General features: G+C 54.5%; 1 protein-coding gene across 7 annotated transcripts; it reads right to left on the bottom strand.

Moving 5' to 3' along the window:
- Window positions 1–1,302: 1,302 nt before the first annotated feature.
- On the bottom strand, window positions 1,303–14,942 carry LOC121438062 (semaphorin-6C). 7 transcript variants are annotated; one of them, XM_041638273.1, is made up of 22 exons: window positions 14,677–14,942; window positions 13,749–14,139; window positions 12,753–12,802; window positions 11,922–12,011; window positions 10,935–11,103; window positions 7,868–7,982; window positions 7,514–7,577; window positions 7,303–7,359; window positions 6,995–7,096; window positions 6,706–6,796; window positions 6,415–6,534; window positions 6,187–6,275; window positions 5,733–5,950; window positions 5,374–5,505; window positions 4,955–5,107; window positions 4,660–4,833; window positions 4,309–4,455; window positions 3,987–4,064; window positions 3,852–3,907; window positions 3,670–3,714; window positions 3,374–3,469; window positions 1,303–3,020 (listed from the first exon to the last, which is right to left on the bottom strand). In XM_041638273.1, the coding sequence occupies exons 5-22, from the start codon at window positions 11,047–11,049 to the stop codon at window positions 2,020–2,022; spliced, it is 2,853 nt and encodes a 950-aa protein (XP_041494207.1). In that variant the 5' UTR covers window positions 11,050–11,103; window positions 11,922–12,011; window positions 12,753–12,802; window positions 13,749–14,139; window positions 14,677–14,942; the 3' UTR covers window positions 1,303–2,019. The 7 variants fall into 7 exon arrangements, with proteins under 7 accessions (XP_041494207.1, XP_041494208.1, XP_041494206.1 ...); XM_041638274.1 differs by lacking the exon at window positions 13,749–14,139; XM_041638272.1 differs by lacking the exon at window positions 14,677–14,942 and having other exon boundaries at window positions 13,749–14,667.
- Window positions 14,943–19,134: the final 4,192 nt, after the last annotated feature.

Below are 19,134 nucleotides of genomic sequence, written 5' to 3'. Positions count from 1 at the left end.
TGTAACTGAGGGTTCTGTATCAGTGCATGTTCGCCATGCTGCCAACAGAGCTACATCCCAAGCCTCTCTCTCTTTTCAGGAGAGAGATGGGGTGGAAGCCAATGGCGCACACGTGGAGGTCTGAAGGGAACTTTTGAGACTTGGTTCTCTTCCCACCTTAGGCTTCTGGCAGCTAGACTTGCCAGGCAAGCACTTACCCACTGAACCGCCTTGCTCTCCCTCTCTTCATCTTTGGAGAGAGCCTAGAATTCATGATCTTCATGCACCATTTACAGATGTCCTCTATGCTAGCTCTAACGTTTTGAAGAGATTAATGCAACCAGGTGACTGAAAAACATATCCTCTTCTTCCACGTACCCCAGCACTGTTTAGGGTACTAGCAACAGCCCGGTGTATTCTAAGTAAGGTTCCCTAAGAGAAAAAAAAAAAGCCAAGCTAAGGGATGTTGAACTCTGGAGGACCCTTGGTCAGTAGACATAAGCTTTGCTGAGCCGTGTTAAGAGACGTTCTGCGCGTCAAAAACCTTGAGGGGAAGAAAATAATCTCTTAGTCGAATTTATAATACAAAGGGAATGTAGTGTCTAGTGAAAACAGGCCATAAAATCTGGTATACACAGCCTAGCTAGTGAGACGGGAGGAACCACCATTTCAAGAGTTCTCTTTCACGAAGCATTTACACAGTATAGTACTTGAGCCTCTTGACTCTCTTATTCCAGATGAGGAAGCAGGCTTAAGGCAGTGTTAGGATCTCAAGGGTAAAGGTGAAGAGGTAAACAAACACCCAGAACTCTTGGCCAAATAGTTCTCAAGAGCAGAAAGCAACCAGAGACCTGGCGGCTGATTCAGCGCAGGGCTCCGGCGGACCTCTAGGAGGCGCCATCGGGAAGTGGCCTGGAGCCGCAGCAGGGTGGACACTGCCGCCACGCGCCTGCCAAGTTCCAGATCTGCAAATCCTCCAGCTCAGCCAGCACCCGCGAGAGGCCTTACTGCTCTTTGCGCCAGGGTGGTGGGTGGGACAAGCGTTCCGGGCCATCCTTCCTTTTGGTACTCAGGGTACTGTGCGGGTATCTGCAGCCAATGCAACGGAGCCTCGAGACGGGCACACGCTAGTCGCTCCAGCTCTGGGCTAGTCTGCAGCTGAGGCTGCCCCACAGGGAAACAGATGGGGCAAACCCTTTCTTCTAACAGGGCTCATCTTTGGCCAGTTTTTTTTTTGTTTTTTTTTCGTTTTGCAGGCCCAAGTGCCCCAAACACCTAGCCCAAGTTCTCTTTAGGACAAGATGTGCTGATGTGAAATTCAAATCACGCAGCAGCTTCGTTTTATTTCTCCAAAAGTTCCCTCTCCCACCCTATAGTGTAGGCCGTGAAAAGGTGCCTGCCCTCTATTCAGAAACCTGCTGAGCGCCTTCCGCCGCACCCCCAACGGTACCCCGGCTCTCCTGGGCCCTGCCTCATCCCCACACACCATGTCTTCTCTTGCCTCCTGCAGGAAACCTTTCCTGATTAACTCCGGTGGGACAGCCGCCAAGCCAATTACTCCGGAGAGACCTGGGGGCCCGAGGTGAGGCGGAGGCAGACATTCAGGGGCACAGGCACCCAGAGGGCCGAGCGGCCCGCCCTCCTGTCCCTCCCGCTCCGCGAGAAAAGTCAGGCAGCGGCTGGGGGGCGGACATGGCTGTATTGGGAAGCTGGGGCTCCTACACAGTAGGAGGCGGCACGTCCCGGCCCAGGAGGCCCGAGGACCCTGTACACAGGCGCGGCTCCAGCCCCGCCGGCCCGCCCGGGGCCCCGTCCGCGGGAGCCCGAGGCGGCAAGTTAAGGCAGCATGGCTGGAAGGAAGGAAGCGGGGAGTGGGAGGCCGGGTCGCGGCCTCTCACTGGCCTCGCCGGGACAGGGGAACGACAGTCAATAAATAAACCGGGGCGAGAGCGGGCCCCGGGAGACTCTCGGAGTCCGGGAAGGCCGGCGGCCATCGCGGGCCTGGGCCTCCGGCGCCCGCACCGGCGCTAGCAGCTTCTGTCAGAAGTTAAAATGGCCGCCGTGCAGCGCGGGCGGCGTCGAGGCGGCGAGGGGCGGCTTGGGGGTCAGCGGGGACTTCGCGTCCGCCCTCTTAAGGGATCGGCCGCGGTAGCCGTCGGGCCGGCCCAGGTACAGGAGGTGTCTCCCGGGCCCCCCGGAGTACCTAGCCGGCCCCCCCGAGGGCACCCGCGTGAGCAGCGCCGGGGGCGCGCGGTGCGTGGGGAAGGGCAACCTACGGCCGACGCCCAGGCGTGGCGCCGGGGCCGAGAGGGCGGGCCGCCCGCCGGGAGCCGCGCGCTTGCCCTCGGGGGGCACGTCGAGCCTGAGCGGCGGCACGCAGTCCCGCGGCAGCGGGCTGGGGGCCTGGGCGGGCGGCCGCGAGCTGAAGGCGGCCGGGGCGAGCGGTTCCGCGCCCTTCCTGGGCGGCTGCGGGCCGTGCAGGTAGCGCAGCAGTTCCTCCAGCGTGGTCACCTCCACCGCCTGCCCCGGGCAGCCCGGCGGGGGCGGCCGCACCAGCACCCGCGGCGCGGGCCCGCCCGCCGCACTGCAGCCCGCCGGGCGGCCGGGGCCCTCCGACGCGTTGTTCCCGTTCTGGTTCCACTCCCAGGGCCCCCCGGAGGCACGGAGGTGCTTCACTGGCAGCTCGGGCGTGGACTCGGGGGTGGGCAGGCAGGCGAGGTCCGGTGGGGGTCCGCCGTCGGGCGGAGGCAGGAAGGTTGTGTAGAGCTGGGGCGTTTGCGCAGCATCTCCATCCTTGGGCGGAGGCGGGGGCTCAGGACCGCCACCGTGCAGCCGGGCCAGACTGCGGAGGGAGAGAGGGCGCGGCAGCCCCGGGCTCTCGATATCCTTGCTCCGATGGCGACGCGCTCGGCGACAAGCACAGGACACCAAGAAGCCGGAGACTGAGGCGCCCAGGGCGAAGGCCGCCGCCACGCAGGCCAGGAGGAGTGGGATGGGGATGGAGCGGGAGGCTGAAGCTGGGGAAAGGTCCCTGCGCACGCCTGCCGGCCAAGAAGGAGGGAGGCGGCTCAGCTTTAGGCGCACGGAAGGGACACAGGTGGGGCCAACCACAAGTTCTCATGCTGCTGCTCAGCTTCGCTCCACTCAGTCACAGGAGTCGTTTTCCCGGGATCCCTAAACACACAGGCTAGAGCACGGGTCTGGGGTAGTCCCTGCCCAGTTTTAACCCCTGCATCCATGCCAGGCACATCTGCCATCCTGCCTGTGCAGGACACTGGCTGGGATGTTCCAAACAGGTGTTAGTGGTTATCAAACACCAATCAGCACCCGGCTTAGAATTCTCAGCCTCAACAGGTCCACACTGCACTCGGTCCCTCCCAGGCAACCCCCTTACCCTGCGTGTGAGCTCCAAGAGTGGAAGACTGGGGCCCTGGGTGGGCATCACTGGGGGAACTGGGGGTCTCAAGGGAAGGGCCAGGGCCCAGATGCACTGGTAACAGAGACCAGGTCAGTGCCAGTGAGACTTCCGCTCTCCACCCCTGACACCCCCAAGCCCCTCCCCTTTGGAACACAAGTCCAGAATTCCAGTGTCTCTTCTGGCTGTTCAGGATGCTGGCCTGCCTATAGCCCAGACAGATTTGGTTGTGTGGGCTATGCAAGGAAAAAGGAAACTGAGGCCTGAAGACTCACCATAAGCAGAATCCCCAGGGCCAGACTGACTCCCAGTAGCTCCATCTATGAGACAGTGAGAATGAGGGAAAGATGGTAGAAGCAACTGGAACAGATGCCAAGAAAGACAGATGCCCAAGCCCAAGATGCTGGTGGCCGTCAGAGAATACGCAGCTGTGGCTGCAGCCGGCCCTCGTGGTTACCTTGGCAGTCACCATGCTCTGTGGATTCCTGGTTCCCAGTCACATCCACATCAGTCCTAAAAGGAAAGGGAGGTGGCTCACTGTGGCTCTACGCTTTGCCCCTCTCCTCACGAGTCCCAGGGGCTCCTCACTTACCCACCAGGTCCCCTGATGCTCACACAGCCTCTCAGTCGATGCCACCCACAGTATGGGTCCTGAGAAGCCAGACAGCTCCTAAGGGAAACTGAGCTGAGTGAGGCTGGCACCCTCTGCTTACAGGACACTCCCAGCCCCACACTCCACCCATCCACCTACCCCAGTCTGCTCCAGACCCCAGCTGCTGCCACCTTCAGACTCCCCAGGGTACCCCAACTTCATTATCCCCATTTCCTTGCCACCCTCAAGACTTGGGGATTTTTCTGTGCTCCTACCCACCCAGGAAACATAGCCAGGCAGCATCTGCCCTTAGGCACCTCACCTCTGACATGCCCCATGCCGGGCACAGCGGCTGAGAGGGAGGTAGACGATACATCCAGGAAAGGCCACAAAGAGCCTGTGACCCTCGGTGTCCAGCTCCAGCCCTATGATCCGCCGTGAAGCTTGGGCTGAGCGCTTCCCACTGCACCTAATAGGAATGGGGTCTGGGTGAGAAGAGACAGGAGGAGAAGTGCCCAGAAGACCTGGGCTCACCCTATGGAAGCACCCTCCCCAGCCCAGTAGAGCTCTCAACCAAACCCTTTCCCTACCTCAAGGCCTCTGATTCTGCCAAGCCAGCACTGGAGTGCCCAACCTATTCCCCCATCCCACCTCTGCCCCACAAAGAACTCACCGGGCAGGGCTGTAGGCATCAATCTCTTCCAGTATGATAGGCTCAGGTCGCAGAGACTGTCCCCCTGGAGGTAGCACCTTCAGCACTGTCCCGTCATTGGAGCCAAGAAACAAGACTGTAGTATTTCTGTGCGGCCCAGCCACGCCATCCACAGCTACCTGGGTCAGCAGAGCCCTGCAGCAATAGGCTTCAGGTGAGGAAAGCATAACCAGGAAAGCTGGCCCAAATGCCTGCTCCCCACTCTTGCTCCTTCACAAGCCCCACCCCCACGCCAATGGGGTCTATCTCTGGCTACCTGCTGGTGAGAGTGAGAAGAGGCTGGTGGGTCGCAGGTGGCACAGCGGGATCCAGAAGTGGGTGAGCCTTGATGAAGAGCAGGACAGCATCAGGTAGGTCTTGAGAGGAGGAGAACGCGGCAGCTCCACCCACACCTGCACAGGACCCTGGCCTGGTGGGCACATGGGAAGGGGCAGCCTTAGGGCAGAGAACAGGGGTTAATGAAGCTATGTGCCCCCCCCACTCTCAAACATGGTTGGTAACCGTCACTGCCCTGCAAACACACCCTGCGGCACCTGCTCCCTTCCCGGCTGCAGCTCCTTAGCCCAACCCAGTGCTAGGACTGTCCTGGCCACAGTGACCTGAGTCCTCCTCACAGCCGAATATTAAGAACGAGCATTGCTTCTGCCCCATCAGAGTCACCTCTATCCCGGGTACCTGGGTGAGGGGACTCTGTCCTCAGAAACAGGAGTCCAGGCCCCATCCAGACTCCTCTGCTCCTTGAACTTGCCCTCAAACCCACGCTCAATGTCATCCAGGTAGAAGGCGCAGACTGCAGACCCAGGAATGCTGAGGGAGCCAGAAAAGATTCAAGGTGTTAACAGGGGCAGGACTGCTCCTGCAGGTAAGCTGTGGGCTGCCCTTTGTGCGCCATGCTGAGAGGCAGAGACGGGTGGGCAGGACAGTCACAGGGGACAGCAGATTGGCCTTGCTTGGAGCTTCCTCCTCAGGAGGCATCAAAAGCGAGTGTGAACGTTGGTGGGGTGGAGAACTAGATCACACAGCCTAGTACCCACCTGTTAGTCTGAGTAGTGAAGACCCCAAAGAGAGCAGAGCGGCCATGCAGGTTCACAGGCCCCGTTAAGGCCTGTAAGACGTCAAAGTAGAAGGTAGAGTCCCCAGGGACAGAGCAGTTCAGCCTCAGCTTAAGGAAGGAAGTCCAGTGGCGGTCCAAGGCCCTAGGTGAGCCGCCCATGTCGCGTTTACACACCCTGGCTACCCGAGAAAACTGCACCTGAGGAAAGATTGAGGAAAGCCACACGGCAGCTGTTGTGAGGTGAGGGCTCCAGGAGGCAAAGCAAGGGAACCGTATGGCAGGTCAGTTCGGGAGAGAATGGCCAGATGTCATAGATGAGAGAGGTGAAGTCTATGCAGAGGGCATGGGGAGGGGTCAGATCTAAGGAATCTGTTATGGAGATTAGAGCCAAGAACCATTCTTAGGACCCAGACCCCTGGTGTCCAACTGCTTACCCTCCCCAGCCGGGAATCCTCTACAGCGACCTCTCGGAAGAAGAAGTAGACGTGGTCTCTGTGCTCCAAAGCATAGACAAAGTGTGGCTCTACGGTGACAGGAAAGGGTATCCATACCTGCTCAGAAACTCATGCTGCACTGTCTTCCTACCCAGCCACAAACACGGCTACTGCCCCGCACAGGCCTGTGCCCCTCGTCCCGGCAGGCTGACCCCCAGGAAGACTGACCTCGCAACCACTTGGAGTCATACTTGGCAGAACGGAGTGGGGGCTGCGATCCAAGGCTTCTGTAAACTACAGCATCACTGGCCTGGAAATCCGCTGCTGTGGCTGAGTACAAACTGCCCTCTGGAGGGGTGGGGGTCAGGGGAAGCTCAGGGCCTGAAGCTTGTCTCTTACTGGTGCCCACATGGGCGACTCAGGCCCTTCCCCAGGCCTCTACCGCCCTCCGCTCAAGGACATGAGGGAAAGACCAAGTTGGGAGAGGAACGCCTTCCAGCCACACGCCCAGGTGCACACCTGCAAAGATGGCCACATTTGACTGGGTGGCATCAAAGGGGCATCGAGCTTGTCCACTCAGCTCCTCACCTTCCTGTTGCAGCGAAGTTATCTGGGGGCAGAGGAGGCAGGTTCCTAGAACCTTGGGGTCTCAGACGTGTGGCCCCACAGCCCACTCCTCCGTGCCTCTTCCCTGGCCCCTTCCACACTCTCGCATTCCAAGCATGCCAGTCCCACCCCAGATGCCCATCTCTTCCCAGCAAACTGATTGCTTATTCTGGACTCTCCTCCCAGCCCTCTTCCTTTGTACCCCATAGCTGCGGCACATGGGGCTGAATGAGTTTGTTCCACAGGCAAGGAGCCTCTGCGAGTCCCAGGGAACAAGAACACGGATGTAGTTGTAGCATTCGTCCTAGAGAACCCAAAATTCAAGGTTAGTGACAAGGCTGGAATTGAAGTTAGGGGCCACAGGAAGTGAGGCAGTAGCCGTCAGTCTTGAGCCGATCATGGCAATGCGGCTAGAGTCTCAGGCTGTTTGCTGGCCCTTTAGCCTCCACCAAGTTCTCTGGTCTCTGAACCTCCTTGCCTTCCCTCCCTCCAACCCGCTCCACTCCTCACCGTGAGCTTTCCCCGAACAGCACAGTTCTCCACGTCCTGGCTCCTCCATGTCAGAAACTGAAGAGAGAAAACAAGGGGAAGTCATGGGGCAACCAGGACACCTCCTCACATCACGACTCCTTCTTAGACGCTTTTCTCACCCATGAGACCCCCAATACACCTTTCCCAGCTTCGTCTCCCTGCCTGCACCTCCTCGCATACAGCCCCTCACCTTGTTGGGCACCAGCCCCTCCCCTTCTTCTTGGGCTTGAAGATCGAAGGAGAAAACGTGATCCCTGAAGGGTAGGTAAGGAGGGGTCAGAGCTGAGCCGAGGCACCCTGCCTGCCTGAGCGCCTCAGTCCCCTGCTTACTCATGTTCACCTGCTCAGGGCCAAGCCACACAAAGTTCCTGCTCCCTAGCCTCCCCCTTCCTCCACGCTTTGTTCTCTGAGTCCAAGCATGTCCATGTCCCATGGCTTGTGCACCTGCATGTGTCCCCTGCAAGATGCTGCAGTGGCCATGCAGGTCCCATGTCTGCCCAGGAGCATGCATGTCTGCCCCACAACTGTGCCGCGGCCATTTTACCGGGCAGCCACAAGCAAGGTCCGGTTCAAGGTCAGGAATCGCTGAAAGTCCAGCCCGAGTTCTGCAGCCACAGCATCCTCCTCCAGGCCCCGGAACCAGAATAATGGAGAAGAACCTAGAGGATGACAGCCGAGATAACACTCTCTTTCCTACTCCCTTTCCTGCCAGGGAAACCCAGCCATGAACAGAGCAGAAGAGAAGAGAGTCCCCAAATCTACATCTAAAAACAATGCCAGAAGCTACATTAGTGGTGCAGACCAGCAATGGGGAGGCTGAGGCAGGAGGACCGCTGAGAGTTTAAGGGTAGCCATGGTTACATAGCAAGTACCAGACCAGTATACAAGGCAAGATGCTGGCTCCAAATAAAGAAATGAAATGAAATGGGGAGGGGGAACAATGAAACGGCTATGAGGGTAAAGATACCTGTAACCAAGCTTGGCTACCTGAGTTCAAATAGTGCAATCAGAGAACTAGTTCCCCAAGTTGACCCTCAGTCTCCACTCATACACCATAGCACGTGCACTCCCCCCAAATAAGTAAATGTTAAAGTCCGGTGGTGGTGGTGCACACCTTTAATCCCAGCACTGGGCAGGCAGATCTATGTGAGTTTGAGGCCAGCCTGGTCTGCAGAGCAAGTTCCAGGACAGGCTCCAAAACTACACAGAGAAACTCTCGGGAAAAAAAAAAACAAAAACAAAAAGTTAAATAAACAAATACAAAATCAACTCTTACTGAGCATTTAATTTTCACCAGACACTGTGAGTAATTTGATCCACCTTGCTTAATATATTAAGCTATATTAATATATTAACTTCACACTGGCCCAATTCAAGGCTTAGTACATGGAGGTATTTACATGACGACCAGGCAGGCAGCAGGGCATATATGAAGTCTGACTGACACCAGACCACCTCTGTATTAGAAAGTTCCTTTCAAGGGTCTGGAGATGGTTTAGTGGTCAAGAACATACAATGCTCTTCTAGGGTCCAGAGTTCAATTCCCAGCAAGCACACCAACTGGCTCACAAGCACCTCAGCTCCAACTCCAGGAGACCTACCTCCTCTGACCTCCATGAAATCAAACAACATTCCATCCTGCAGGGGAGCCCCTTACCCAGGGAAATACATAACTAAAAAAAAAAAAAAAAAAAAAAAAAAAAAAAAAAAAAGATTCAAGAACTCCCTGAAACTGACCAGATTCACTAAGACCCTCCCTGCCAGAATAAACAATAAAAGCTGAGAAGCCCCCTCAGAGGAAGTGAAGCTGAGCTGCAAAGAAGATTCTCAGAGAAGGAAAACAAACAAACAAACAAAAACCTTTGAGACCACACCAACTGCCTGCAAGAAGCAGACACCAGCCAGACTGCCCGGAAGAGACCAACTGAGGACCCCGAGAGGATGCTCTCCAACCTGCTGAGCTACCTGCAGGCTGTGCAGTGTGCTCCAGGTTCCCAGCTTTTCTGAGCTGTCACCCATGCTGGGGTGGGCTTTGGTGATGCAGCTGTCTTTGAGTCATTTCTGCTCCTGTAGCCCTTCACCCATATTCCTGTAAGTGACCCCAGTAAAACTCATTGACTTTGGTAACGTCCATACTTTGTCTGTCGTGGGCTCCGTATCTGGGGTGAGTTAGACAAGCGTTTGTCTCCCCAGGAAGAGTTTTGTCACACAACAGTACCTGCACATGCAAATAATTAAAGCATTGGTTCTTCTTCTTTGAGTCCTCCCACCAGATTCGTCCCCACATCACCCTTCAAAGTTCCTCCCTCTTCTGACCAACCCCACTGTCCACCTGGTCTGGTCATGGAAGCCACAGGTATGGGTGTTTAGGGGGAAACCAGGCTCAAAGATGATTTGATGTTAACAGAGTGCTGAGAACCCATCTGATGCAGTCTGCTATTTTTGTTTGTTTACTTTGTTTTTGTTTTTTTTGTTTTGTTTTGTTTTTTGAGACGGTTTCTCTGTGTGGCCCTGGCTGTCCTGAAACTCACTCTGTAGACCAAACTAGCCTTGAACTCACAGAGATGCACCTGCCTCTGCCTTGCGAATACTAGAATTAAAGGCGTGCACCACCACTGCCCAACTCAAGTTTGCTAGTATTCTTTTTTTTCCCCCCAAAACAGGGTTTCTCAGTAGCTTTAGAGCCTGTCCTGGAACTTGTAGACCAGGCTGGCCTCGAACTCACAGAGATCCACCTGCCTCTGCCTCCTGAGTGTTGGGATTAAAGGCGTGCACCACCACCACCCAGTCGTGTTTGCTATTATTCTTCTCTATCTCCCAACAATCATTCCAATAACTCAACTAAAATTACTCTAAATCCAACATGTAGAACACAGACCCCAAACAGGTAAAGATTCTTCTCAGAAAAACTGGGTTTACAGTTTCTGTCATGGTGAGACCTGGCTCACTAGTGGGTAGCGAGGGAAGTAAAAGCTGGGAACCACTGACCTGGCCCAGTACTTCACGCTGTAGCTAAGAATAACACACAAATATAAAGTGTTTAATTCGGGCCAGATGATGTCTCAGGGCTGCACCTCGTTAGTGCTGAATCTGTTACCTCAGTCAATCTCTAAATAACTCCGTGAGGTAGTGCACTATGATTATCTTCCTTTTACGGATGTGGAAACTAAGGCAAAGAAAGGTTAGAGAAAGAACCTAGGTCACACAGCTAGTGAGCACCTGAGTAGGGATTCAAACCTGCTCCGGTTTGGTCTGGCTCAGACCTTCCATTCCTCCTAGGCTCCTTTGCCTGATGGAGACAGTCTTGCCAAGTAGTCCTGGCTGACCTGGAACTCTCTACCTAGTTCGGGCTGTCCTCAAACTTGTTACAGTCTTCCTCCCTCAAGCTCCCAAGCGCTGGGACTGTAAGCCTGCACCTCACTCAGCTAGGGTCATGGTTTTTTTTAGCCACACAGCAATACCACCTCTGAGTGAGGAAGCAAAACCCAGGGATGAGACCAGCTCACTCCCCTTCGCTTGGCCATTCTCTTCCCTTCCTACACCTTACCTCCCACACGGGGGTCTCATCTTCTACCCACCCCTCCGGAGTGTCAAGTGGGTGAAGTACTCACCTTGCAGGTCAGAGGTCACCAGAGGGATGGGGTCCTGGGGAAAGGCAGCCTGGGCATGGGGGAGTGACAGCCACAACAGCAGCAGCAAGGGCATGGGGTGAGGGGCACGGGGCATCCTGTGCGGGGCAGCTCAAGCCCCAGGGGGTACCCCCTCACCCATACGCTGGCTCTGGAAGGGGAGACAGAAAAGTGGGGGAAGGGACTAAGTTCTCTCTAGCCTTGTTGCAGGCAGACTCCTCCCCAGGTCTATATCCCCAGAAGACCCTGTGGGGTGGGGCAAAGAACCATCTCTGCCTCACTCCCAGCTGTCCCTGTCACTCAAGGCCTTTCCCTCTCCAACTGGCCCAAACTGGCTGGTGTAAAGCCTGCTGGTGTGACCCCAGGTAAGGACAGAACAGATCTGCTGCCCCTCCCAGCCTTTCTTCCTCTCTCCTGCCTGGGTCTGGGACAATTCGGTAGGTGACAGCTCCCGGCCCCCGTTGTGCTAACCCCTTCTCTGCTATAATTAGACCCTGGTGCCTTAAAATTCTAAATAGTGACTCCTTGGCAGGAGGAGGAGGAAGAGGGCACCAAGTCTGCTCTCCCCTCCCCTCCCAGACCCCCACAGCACCCTGGGAGTAATGCAGGCACTGAGCCCAGGCAGAGGCGGCTGTGCAGCAGCCATGGGCCTGTCTAGGACTGAGAAAGAACAGGAGGAGAGGGACAAACAGCCTGGGGGTCACTGACCTGGCCTAAGCTCATACTTAAGGGGCCATTCCCACTGCTGAGGAAGAAGCTGGGGAGGGAGGGAGTGGGGTGTTTGTGGAGGGGCTGTCTTGGCCAAAAATGAATCTGCATGAAAGCCAGATCAGAGGCTAAATTTAGCTCTGGCTGCAGCTGTCTCCTCGACCACTGTGCCCCCTCCCAGCCTGGAGCCCCCTGTTGCCTCTCGGGCTCCTAAGAACCAAAGCACGTTCTTTCTCAGTGAGGGCAGAAGAGCAGACCCACCCCCTCTGCAGAGCGAAGGACAGAAAGGACGGGTGAGGAGAAATGGCTGAACGTGCCCCGCTTTCCCCTTCTTCCCTCATCAGGCTGCCTCTGAAATTGAAATATAAATAATTCAATGACAGGCAATTGTAGCCCAAAGTCCAAGAAAAGATGACTATGGCGAAGGGAGCGGTGAGATGGGTCTCCTTCCCCCCACCAGCCCACCCCAGCCAGCTGACCCTGCCTGGGCCCACTGGAGGTGGCACACACAAGCCTCCTGCCTTCCCATCACATTGAAGTGAGGGGCTGAAGAGGCTCCAGTAGTCAAGTCAGGGAGCTGGGAGCCCTTTCTTTTGGGACCGACAATAAGCCTTAGCGGTTCATTCCAAGTCTTCTAAAGGAGAAACTCTGGGCTCACAAGCCTTCTTCCATCTCCCCAACAATGCCACTCAAAGCCAGGACCCAAGTGTCCACCCAAGCCCAATCAAGCGTCACTGGTGGGGAGGCTGACGTCAGGTGGGGCCCCAAGAGAGCTGGAGGAAGGGACAAGGTATGACCTCCCCCCTTTCCCCAGAGGCAGAGCAGTTAGCTAGCTAAGGACCCCTCCACTGAAAGACCAGATCCTCCTCCCTCCTCCAACCCATGTTTCCGGTTGCTGGTACTCCCTAGAGAAGAGAAAGGGACACAGCTTGTCTTCTATGCTCTCCTACCTGCCCCCCCTCAAGTTGCCCTGGGCAACTGCTATCTTCACCCTGGAAACAACTTTGGTCTCTGGCAAGTGGGGAGAACATCTAGACCCTTGTCCTGGCCCCCCATGGAGTTTGCTTCTATCCCCTGCTCTCCTCTCCTTACCTGGGGTGGTGGGTCCTGTGGGGGATGAAGGGGGATAGGAGCCCTCTGATCTAGAGAAGAAGGGACAAAAGAAGGGGGGAAAATCACATCTCCCTTACACATCCTATAAAAGTAAATGTGCGAATTTGTGAAAAAGCTGTTGAAGCCAGTGTGGGGGAGATGCTATTGGGGGACCATTTTGTTTGGTCACAAAATGAGGACGGCTTTGCACCGGAAGATACGAGGGTAGCATTTGGCCTTTAGCCAGAAACTCCTAGAACTGCAGGGCCAGTCTTGGGAAAAGGTTGTCTAGGAGTTGTGGGGCTGATGGCCACTCCCATGTTAAAACCTTCAGAAAAGAGCCTCCCTGCAAAAGCGCCCTAGCTAGGGACAATAGAGGCTAATTTGCATCTAATTTGCATGCTCTTCATTTTCAGGCAAAAGGCTCTGATAGCAAGTACCTTCATCCCCTTCCTTCCTCGGAAAGCAAACCGTGCCTAGCTCCCACCTAACCTCTCTCACTAAGGACCCCCACACTCGCTCACTTTAAGCTGGGTTAGTCCAGCCTCTAAAAACACTTGGTTGGCCTTTTCCTTGGCCCACTAGACTCAAGGATGATACATCTTTAAGAGGGCTTCCCATAGCTGTTTGGGGGAGCAACATCTGGGTGGCTTCCATCCAATCCTTGGCCTGGGGACAGGCGTGCTGTGACCTGGAGAAATCCCAAGGAGAGACCTGGCCACTCTTTCCCCTTTCGGGTCCTCCCCTTGATTGAAAGATGAGACATGCCCCCATTTTTCCCCTTAGCCAGACAGCCACCTCTGGGGAGTGGCCGAGGTCACAGCCGGTGTCTAGAGGAGCTAGGGAAGGGATTGAGAGGCCGGCCGGGGACAATAGCAGGAAACCATAGGCATGGTCGTCCGCCCCAGCCCACCTTCCTCAGGAGGCTCTGGGGTATGCTGAGCTTCAAAACCTTTTCACCCTACCCTTCCTCTCAGTTCCAGGCTTTGTACCTACCCTCCCTCCGATCCACCTCCCAGTGTGGATAAACCAGGTGTCCGGAGCTTCGCGAGCGCTTAGCGTGAGGTGGGCCTAGGGCCAGGGGCTCGACGTGTCTCCCCCTCACTGGATCCGGGGCTCCGAGGAGGGGCGGGTAGCAACGTCTGGACCGGGACCGGGTCCCAGAGCCACGTTAGCGGGAGGAGGGGCTGGAGGGGCCTGCAGGCGCAGACCGAGTGGGGATGGATTTGGGGTTGGGGGACGGAGGCGGGTCTCCCAGACCAGGGAAACAGGGCCAGAGGCTGGGAACCGCCGAGGGCGGGCCCTAGGCCCGCGCGGAGCTGGTAGGTGAGCTAGGATGCTGTCGCCAGGCCCGCTCTCCTCCGTGGGAGACCAGTCTAACAAAGCCCTGGGAGGAGTGAGGTGAAGCGTGGAGGTGGGCGCGGGGACTGATGCTTCTCCGTGGCCCCACTCCTGGACTCTTTGCCCAAGCTGACCCCTCCCCCTGGGAGTGCTCAGACTCCAGCCTGCACAAGGACGAAGAAGCAACCCTGACACCAAAGTCCAGAACGACTTGTCCCCTTTCCTATTCCTGCAGGTCTACTTCTCCACAGGTCCCGGAGCCTCAGTTTCCCGCGGGAGAGGCAAGATGCTGGGCTTTCCACCCTCCGCATCATGCGCGCCTCAGAAAAAGAAAATATCCCCTTTCGCGACCCCCAGTCTAAAGGGGCGGGACTGCTACTAGTCGGAAAAGAAGCTTACACCCTGCACCCAGCAGAGCATCTAGGCTCGGCCACGGTCCCCCTCCTCCTCCAAGCACCCTATGTCCGCTGACCCTTTCTCTGTCAGGCGCAAGGCACGCTGAACACACTCGGGTCTCCGTGACACTCAGAAGCTTGACCCCCTCTTGCGGCGCTCCTGCCCCTCCCTGCAGCTACATCCCTACCCCAGGGTACTTGCTCCGAGATCCGGGTCAGTGAGATCCAGGGAGCAGCAGGCAGCCCCCAGCTCCGCGCCGCACAGAGTTCGCAATCCGTGTTTGGGGTTCGGGCGAGATGCGACGAGCGTCCCGTCTGGATGATGCTTGGGTTTAGGCTCCAGGGCGCTGTCGGGTTACGAGAGTCCTGGGTTCGAGTGGGAGCCCCTACTCCCGCCGCAGATCCGCGGAGGAAAACAATGCGACCGCCCGGAGCTCTGGGCTCGGCCCCAGCCGCCCCGCCCGCCTCCTGGCCGGACCCACCTCCGGCCCGCCTCTCGGTCCCTGCGACCAATAGGATGCTCATAGGCGGGCTAGACACCGCCTTCCCGCCACCTCTCCACCGATAGTAATACAGGGGGAGGGGCGCTGAGCGCATGGTCCACCCATAGCCAAGCGGAGAGGGTGAGCTGGAGACCAGATGGAAAGACCCACGGACAGTGGCTGAGACGCCGGCACGAGACACACAGATGGAGACAGACTGACAGAGACGAGTTCCTGGGCAGAAGTGTCCCAGAAAGTCAGGAGGACAATCTGAGAACAGAGACAGGAAACCAGGGGGCCTCAGCTGGGCTGGGCTGTCAGAGCCTGCGCGATCCTCCCTCACTTCCACCAGCGACTTAGGCGACCCTGCTCTCTAGGGAGTCTCCCGCCTTAGTCTCTCCGCGTTTCTCCTGGCTAAGCTTTTGCCTGAGTCTCCTTTGCATCCCCATATGCTTTCTCTGGTTCACGTTCATCCCGACCCCAATATGAAGGCCTGCAAGTAATTTGGGGATGGAGGCCTGAGAAACGAAAAAAGTGTCCTCCGGTTTATCGTGCGCTCCTCATCTCTTCCCTCCCGACCTCTACAGTCAGAACAGGTCGGCCTTGAGCCACCACGCCAGGAAGCTAGGGGGCTGGCAGTCAGGAGACAGTTGACAAAAGAGGACAGGTAGGAAGGCTAACGCTCAAAGCCGGACTAACACTAGAGAAATACAGAGACCTGAAAGGGATCTGCCCGAACCCCATAGATACAAGATTAGTGTGCATAGATGCACCTCCTTAAAAGGCCTCTGAACAAACCCCCAAACGGCAAAACTGTTCCTTATCCCACGCCCCAGTAAAGAGCCTCCAATACGAGGAATGTCAATGAAGAGGAAGTACGAGGCTACTTCAGACAATGCTGCCTAGCTGCCACCTTGGGATTGCCTGCTAAGATTTTTCCCTGCGTGGGGCTAGGACAAAAGATATTTTCAAAATTCCCAGGAATGTAGGTGGTCTGGGAGACATTGGCATTCTCAGAGAGTGTCCTCTGAGTGGGCACTTTCACCCACTGTTTGTTCTCTGGTTTGGAGAAAAAAACACGGAGTTGCCGATTTCTACAGCAGCCTTAACTGAATGGGAATCCGAATAGAATGAATATATCGCCAGCGAGACTATGCCCTGCAGTGAGTAAGATTCACACACAGACATGCACACAAGACGGACTCAAAGATTTGAGGTCAGGGGACGCAATGAGATACACAGATCGAGAAAGGGATGAGTCTTAAACGTGGTGACTGCTGAAGGGGCCTGGCTCCAAAGCAATTTAGCAGACAGTAAAATTAGAGAACGTAGGCCAGCAAAATGGCCTAATGGATAAGATTTTTTGTTTGAAAACCCTGAGGCCCTGAGCTCAATGCCCAGAACCACTGGTGGGAGGGGAGAACCAACTCTCAAAAGTCGCGTCTGACCTCCACACACACTGTAGCATTCCGACACTCATCACACGCATAGGGATGCTAAATAAGAAGAAAACAGTAGTTAGGGCTGGGCCTAGTGGCACACCTTTGATCCTAACACTCAGGAGGCAGAGGACATTTGAGAATCTCTGTGAGTTTGAAGCCAGAGCCTGGTCTAAATAGAGATTTCTGCACAGCCAGGACTACACAGAAAAACTCTGTCTTGAAAAACAAAAGAAAGAGAATTAGGGAATCGTCTGAAGATTGTAAAGAAGTTTTAAGAGAAAGATAGGCAAACGTGTTTCCTAGCTTCTAGAATGGGATTTGGATATTCAAATATGTACTTACTAGATAGGTTAGTATATATAGATCAAAACATAACTGCATGCCAAGCAGTGGTGGCGCACACCTTTAATCCCAGCACTCAGGAGGCAGAGGCAGGTGGATCTCTGTGAGTTCAAGGCCAGCCTGGTCTACAGAGAGAGTTCCAGGAGAGCCAGAGCTACACTGAGAAGCCCTGTATTGAAAACCCATACAAACAAACAAAACACATTATTCCTTCAAGTTTTAATACAGATCAAACCTTAATTCAATGCAATAAGTATTAAACAATTCATGCACAGTTTCTTGTGACATATCATCCTAGTCTTTAAAAATAGGACTCCCATGAACTGGAAAGATGGCTCAATGGGTAAGGGCATCTGCAGCCAAACCTGGAGGTGTGGCTAAGCTGTAGGGCATGCACAAAACCTGGGTTCTGTCCCACCCCCCCACAGTGTAAATCAGTTGGAGGCAGGATCAGAGACTCAATGTTATCTGTTACTATCTATCTGAGTTAAAACAAGATCTACATTTACTAGGTGATTAAAAAGCAATAGCAGGATGGAGAGATGACGAAGTGGTTGGCAGCACTCAGGAGGCAGAGGCAGAAGGACCTCTGTGAGTGTGAGACCAGACTAGTCTACATGGGGTCCAGGAGAGCAAGGGTTACAAAATAAATGAGTGAATCAACAAGACAAAACAAAAACACACATACACATAAAATAAAAAATAAATCTAAATAAAGTTCAAAAAAATGTAAAGAGCTATGCCAAAAAGCCTGTTGTGGCCTGACTATCTGGAGCTCATAGTTTGCCGATGGAGGAGTCCGGCAGAGGAATTCAAGGCCAGCCTCCGCATTTCTTGATGTTTGCAAGAAGTATTGGAAACATTTTAATTACTTTTTTGTTCATTGCTGGGGAAAGAAACCGAAGCTCTTGATAATATACTAAGTAAACATTCTTCCACTGGATTCTAGTCCCTGGTCTTTGCTGATGTTTTATCTGGAGGGGGAGGGAGCTTTGATAGGAGTCAGCCAGAAGAGAGGAGATAGTGTTCCTAGGAGTCTGTGTTTAAGCAGAAGCTTTTCCTTGGTAAATACGCAGCCTGAAGTGTAGACAGCAAAAGGTCACGCCAGGCTGTGTGTACAAAAGACACTGGTTCTGAACAGGAGAAGTGAAAGGGGAACCTTGTTAGAGGAGGATGGATCATCAAGGTAGGCTGGATAAAACAATTTTGGGGGGTAGGGTATGTTGTTTTAAGTTCCTTAGTAAGGGAATAACTTGTCAAAGTGTCTTGTTCTTTTTGGTTTTGGTTTGTTTTTTAGGGGGTGGGTTTTTTGTATTTTTGCTTTTGTTTTTGTTTTCTTCATTGAGACAAGATGCCTCTGTAATTTTGGAGCCATCACGGACCCCACTCTGTAGACCAGGCTGGCCTCGAACTCACAAAGATCCGCCTGCCTCTGCCTCCCAAGAGCTGGGATTAAAGGCCTGTGCCATCATGCCTGGCAAATAAGTAACCTTTTTTTTCCAGACAGGGTTTCTTTGTGTAGCCCTGGCTGTCCTGGTACTCGCTCTGTAGACCAGGCTGACCTCAAACTCACAGAGATCCTCCTACCTCTGCCACCAGCACAATAATTCTTAGGAGACATGGGGGAAAAAACAAGGGACTTGGGGAGACAGCTCACTGGATAAATGTGCTTGCCACCAAGGCTGATGACCTAATTCAGGTCCTGGAACCCATATGGTAGAAGAGTTCTAGCTCCCAAAAATTGTCCTCTGATCTCCACGTATACACAACGCATGCTGTGAGTACACACAACACGTACAAACAGAACAAATGAGTCAATGTTAGAGAGAGAAAAGAAAAACAAAGTCCTCACGAATTGGACTCTTAACTTTAGGATCTCTAAATTCAAATATTACAGTCTCCGGTTCCTTACATATAGCTACTTCAAATATTCTATTTTTCACCTCAAATTCTATCCTATTTCACTTCCTGCTCATCTCAACAGAACCTCTTACCCATATTCAGAAAAAAAGAGGCAAAAAGTGATCATTTTGCCAGGCGGTGGTGGCGCACACCTTTCGTCTCAGCACTCGGGTAGCAGAGACAGGCAGATCTCTGTGAGTTCGAGGCCAGCCTGGGCTAAAAGAGCTAGTTCCAGGACAGGCTCCAAAGCTACAGAGAGAAACCCTGTCAGAGAGAAACAGACAAATGATAAAAATGATAATTTATCAGTTTTTTGTCTCCTACAGATGCACCTGTCTGTATCCTGACCGGTGGAAGAGGCATCCACATCCCCTTTCTGCCCCCATGTATGCATGGGTGTGAGAGTGTGTATGCATGTCTGCGCATGTATCTGTGCATGCATTTGTGTGTGCTAATGAATGCATGCATATAAGTGTGT

Source organism: Microtus oregoni, unplaced genomic scaffold, assembly GCF_018167655.1.
Source record: "Microtus oregoni isolate MIOR12 unplaced genomic scaffold, Mior012 000054F_ref0000373, whole genome shotgun sequence".
NCBI lineage: Eukaryota > Metazoa > Chordata > Mammalia > Rodentia > Cricetidae > Microtus > Microtus oregoni.
Note: the sequence above shows the minus strand (reverse complement) of the source record. Positions and strands in the feature narration are given on the sequence as shown.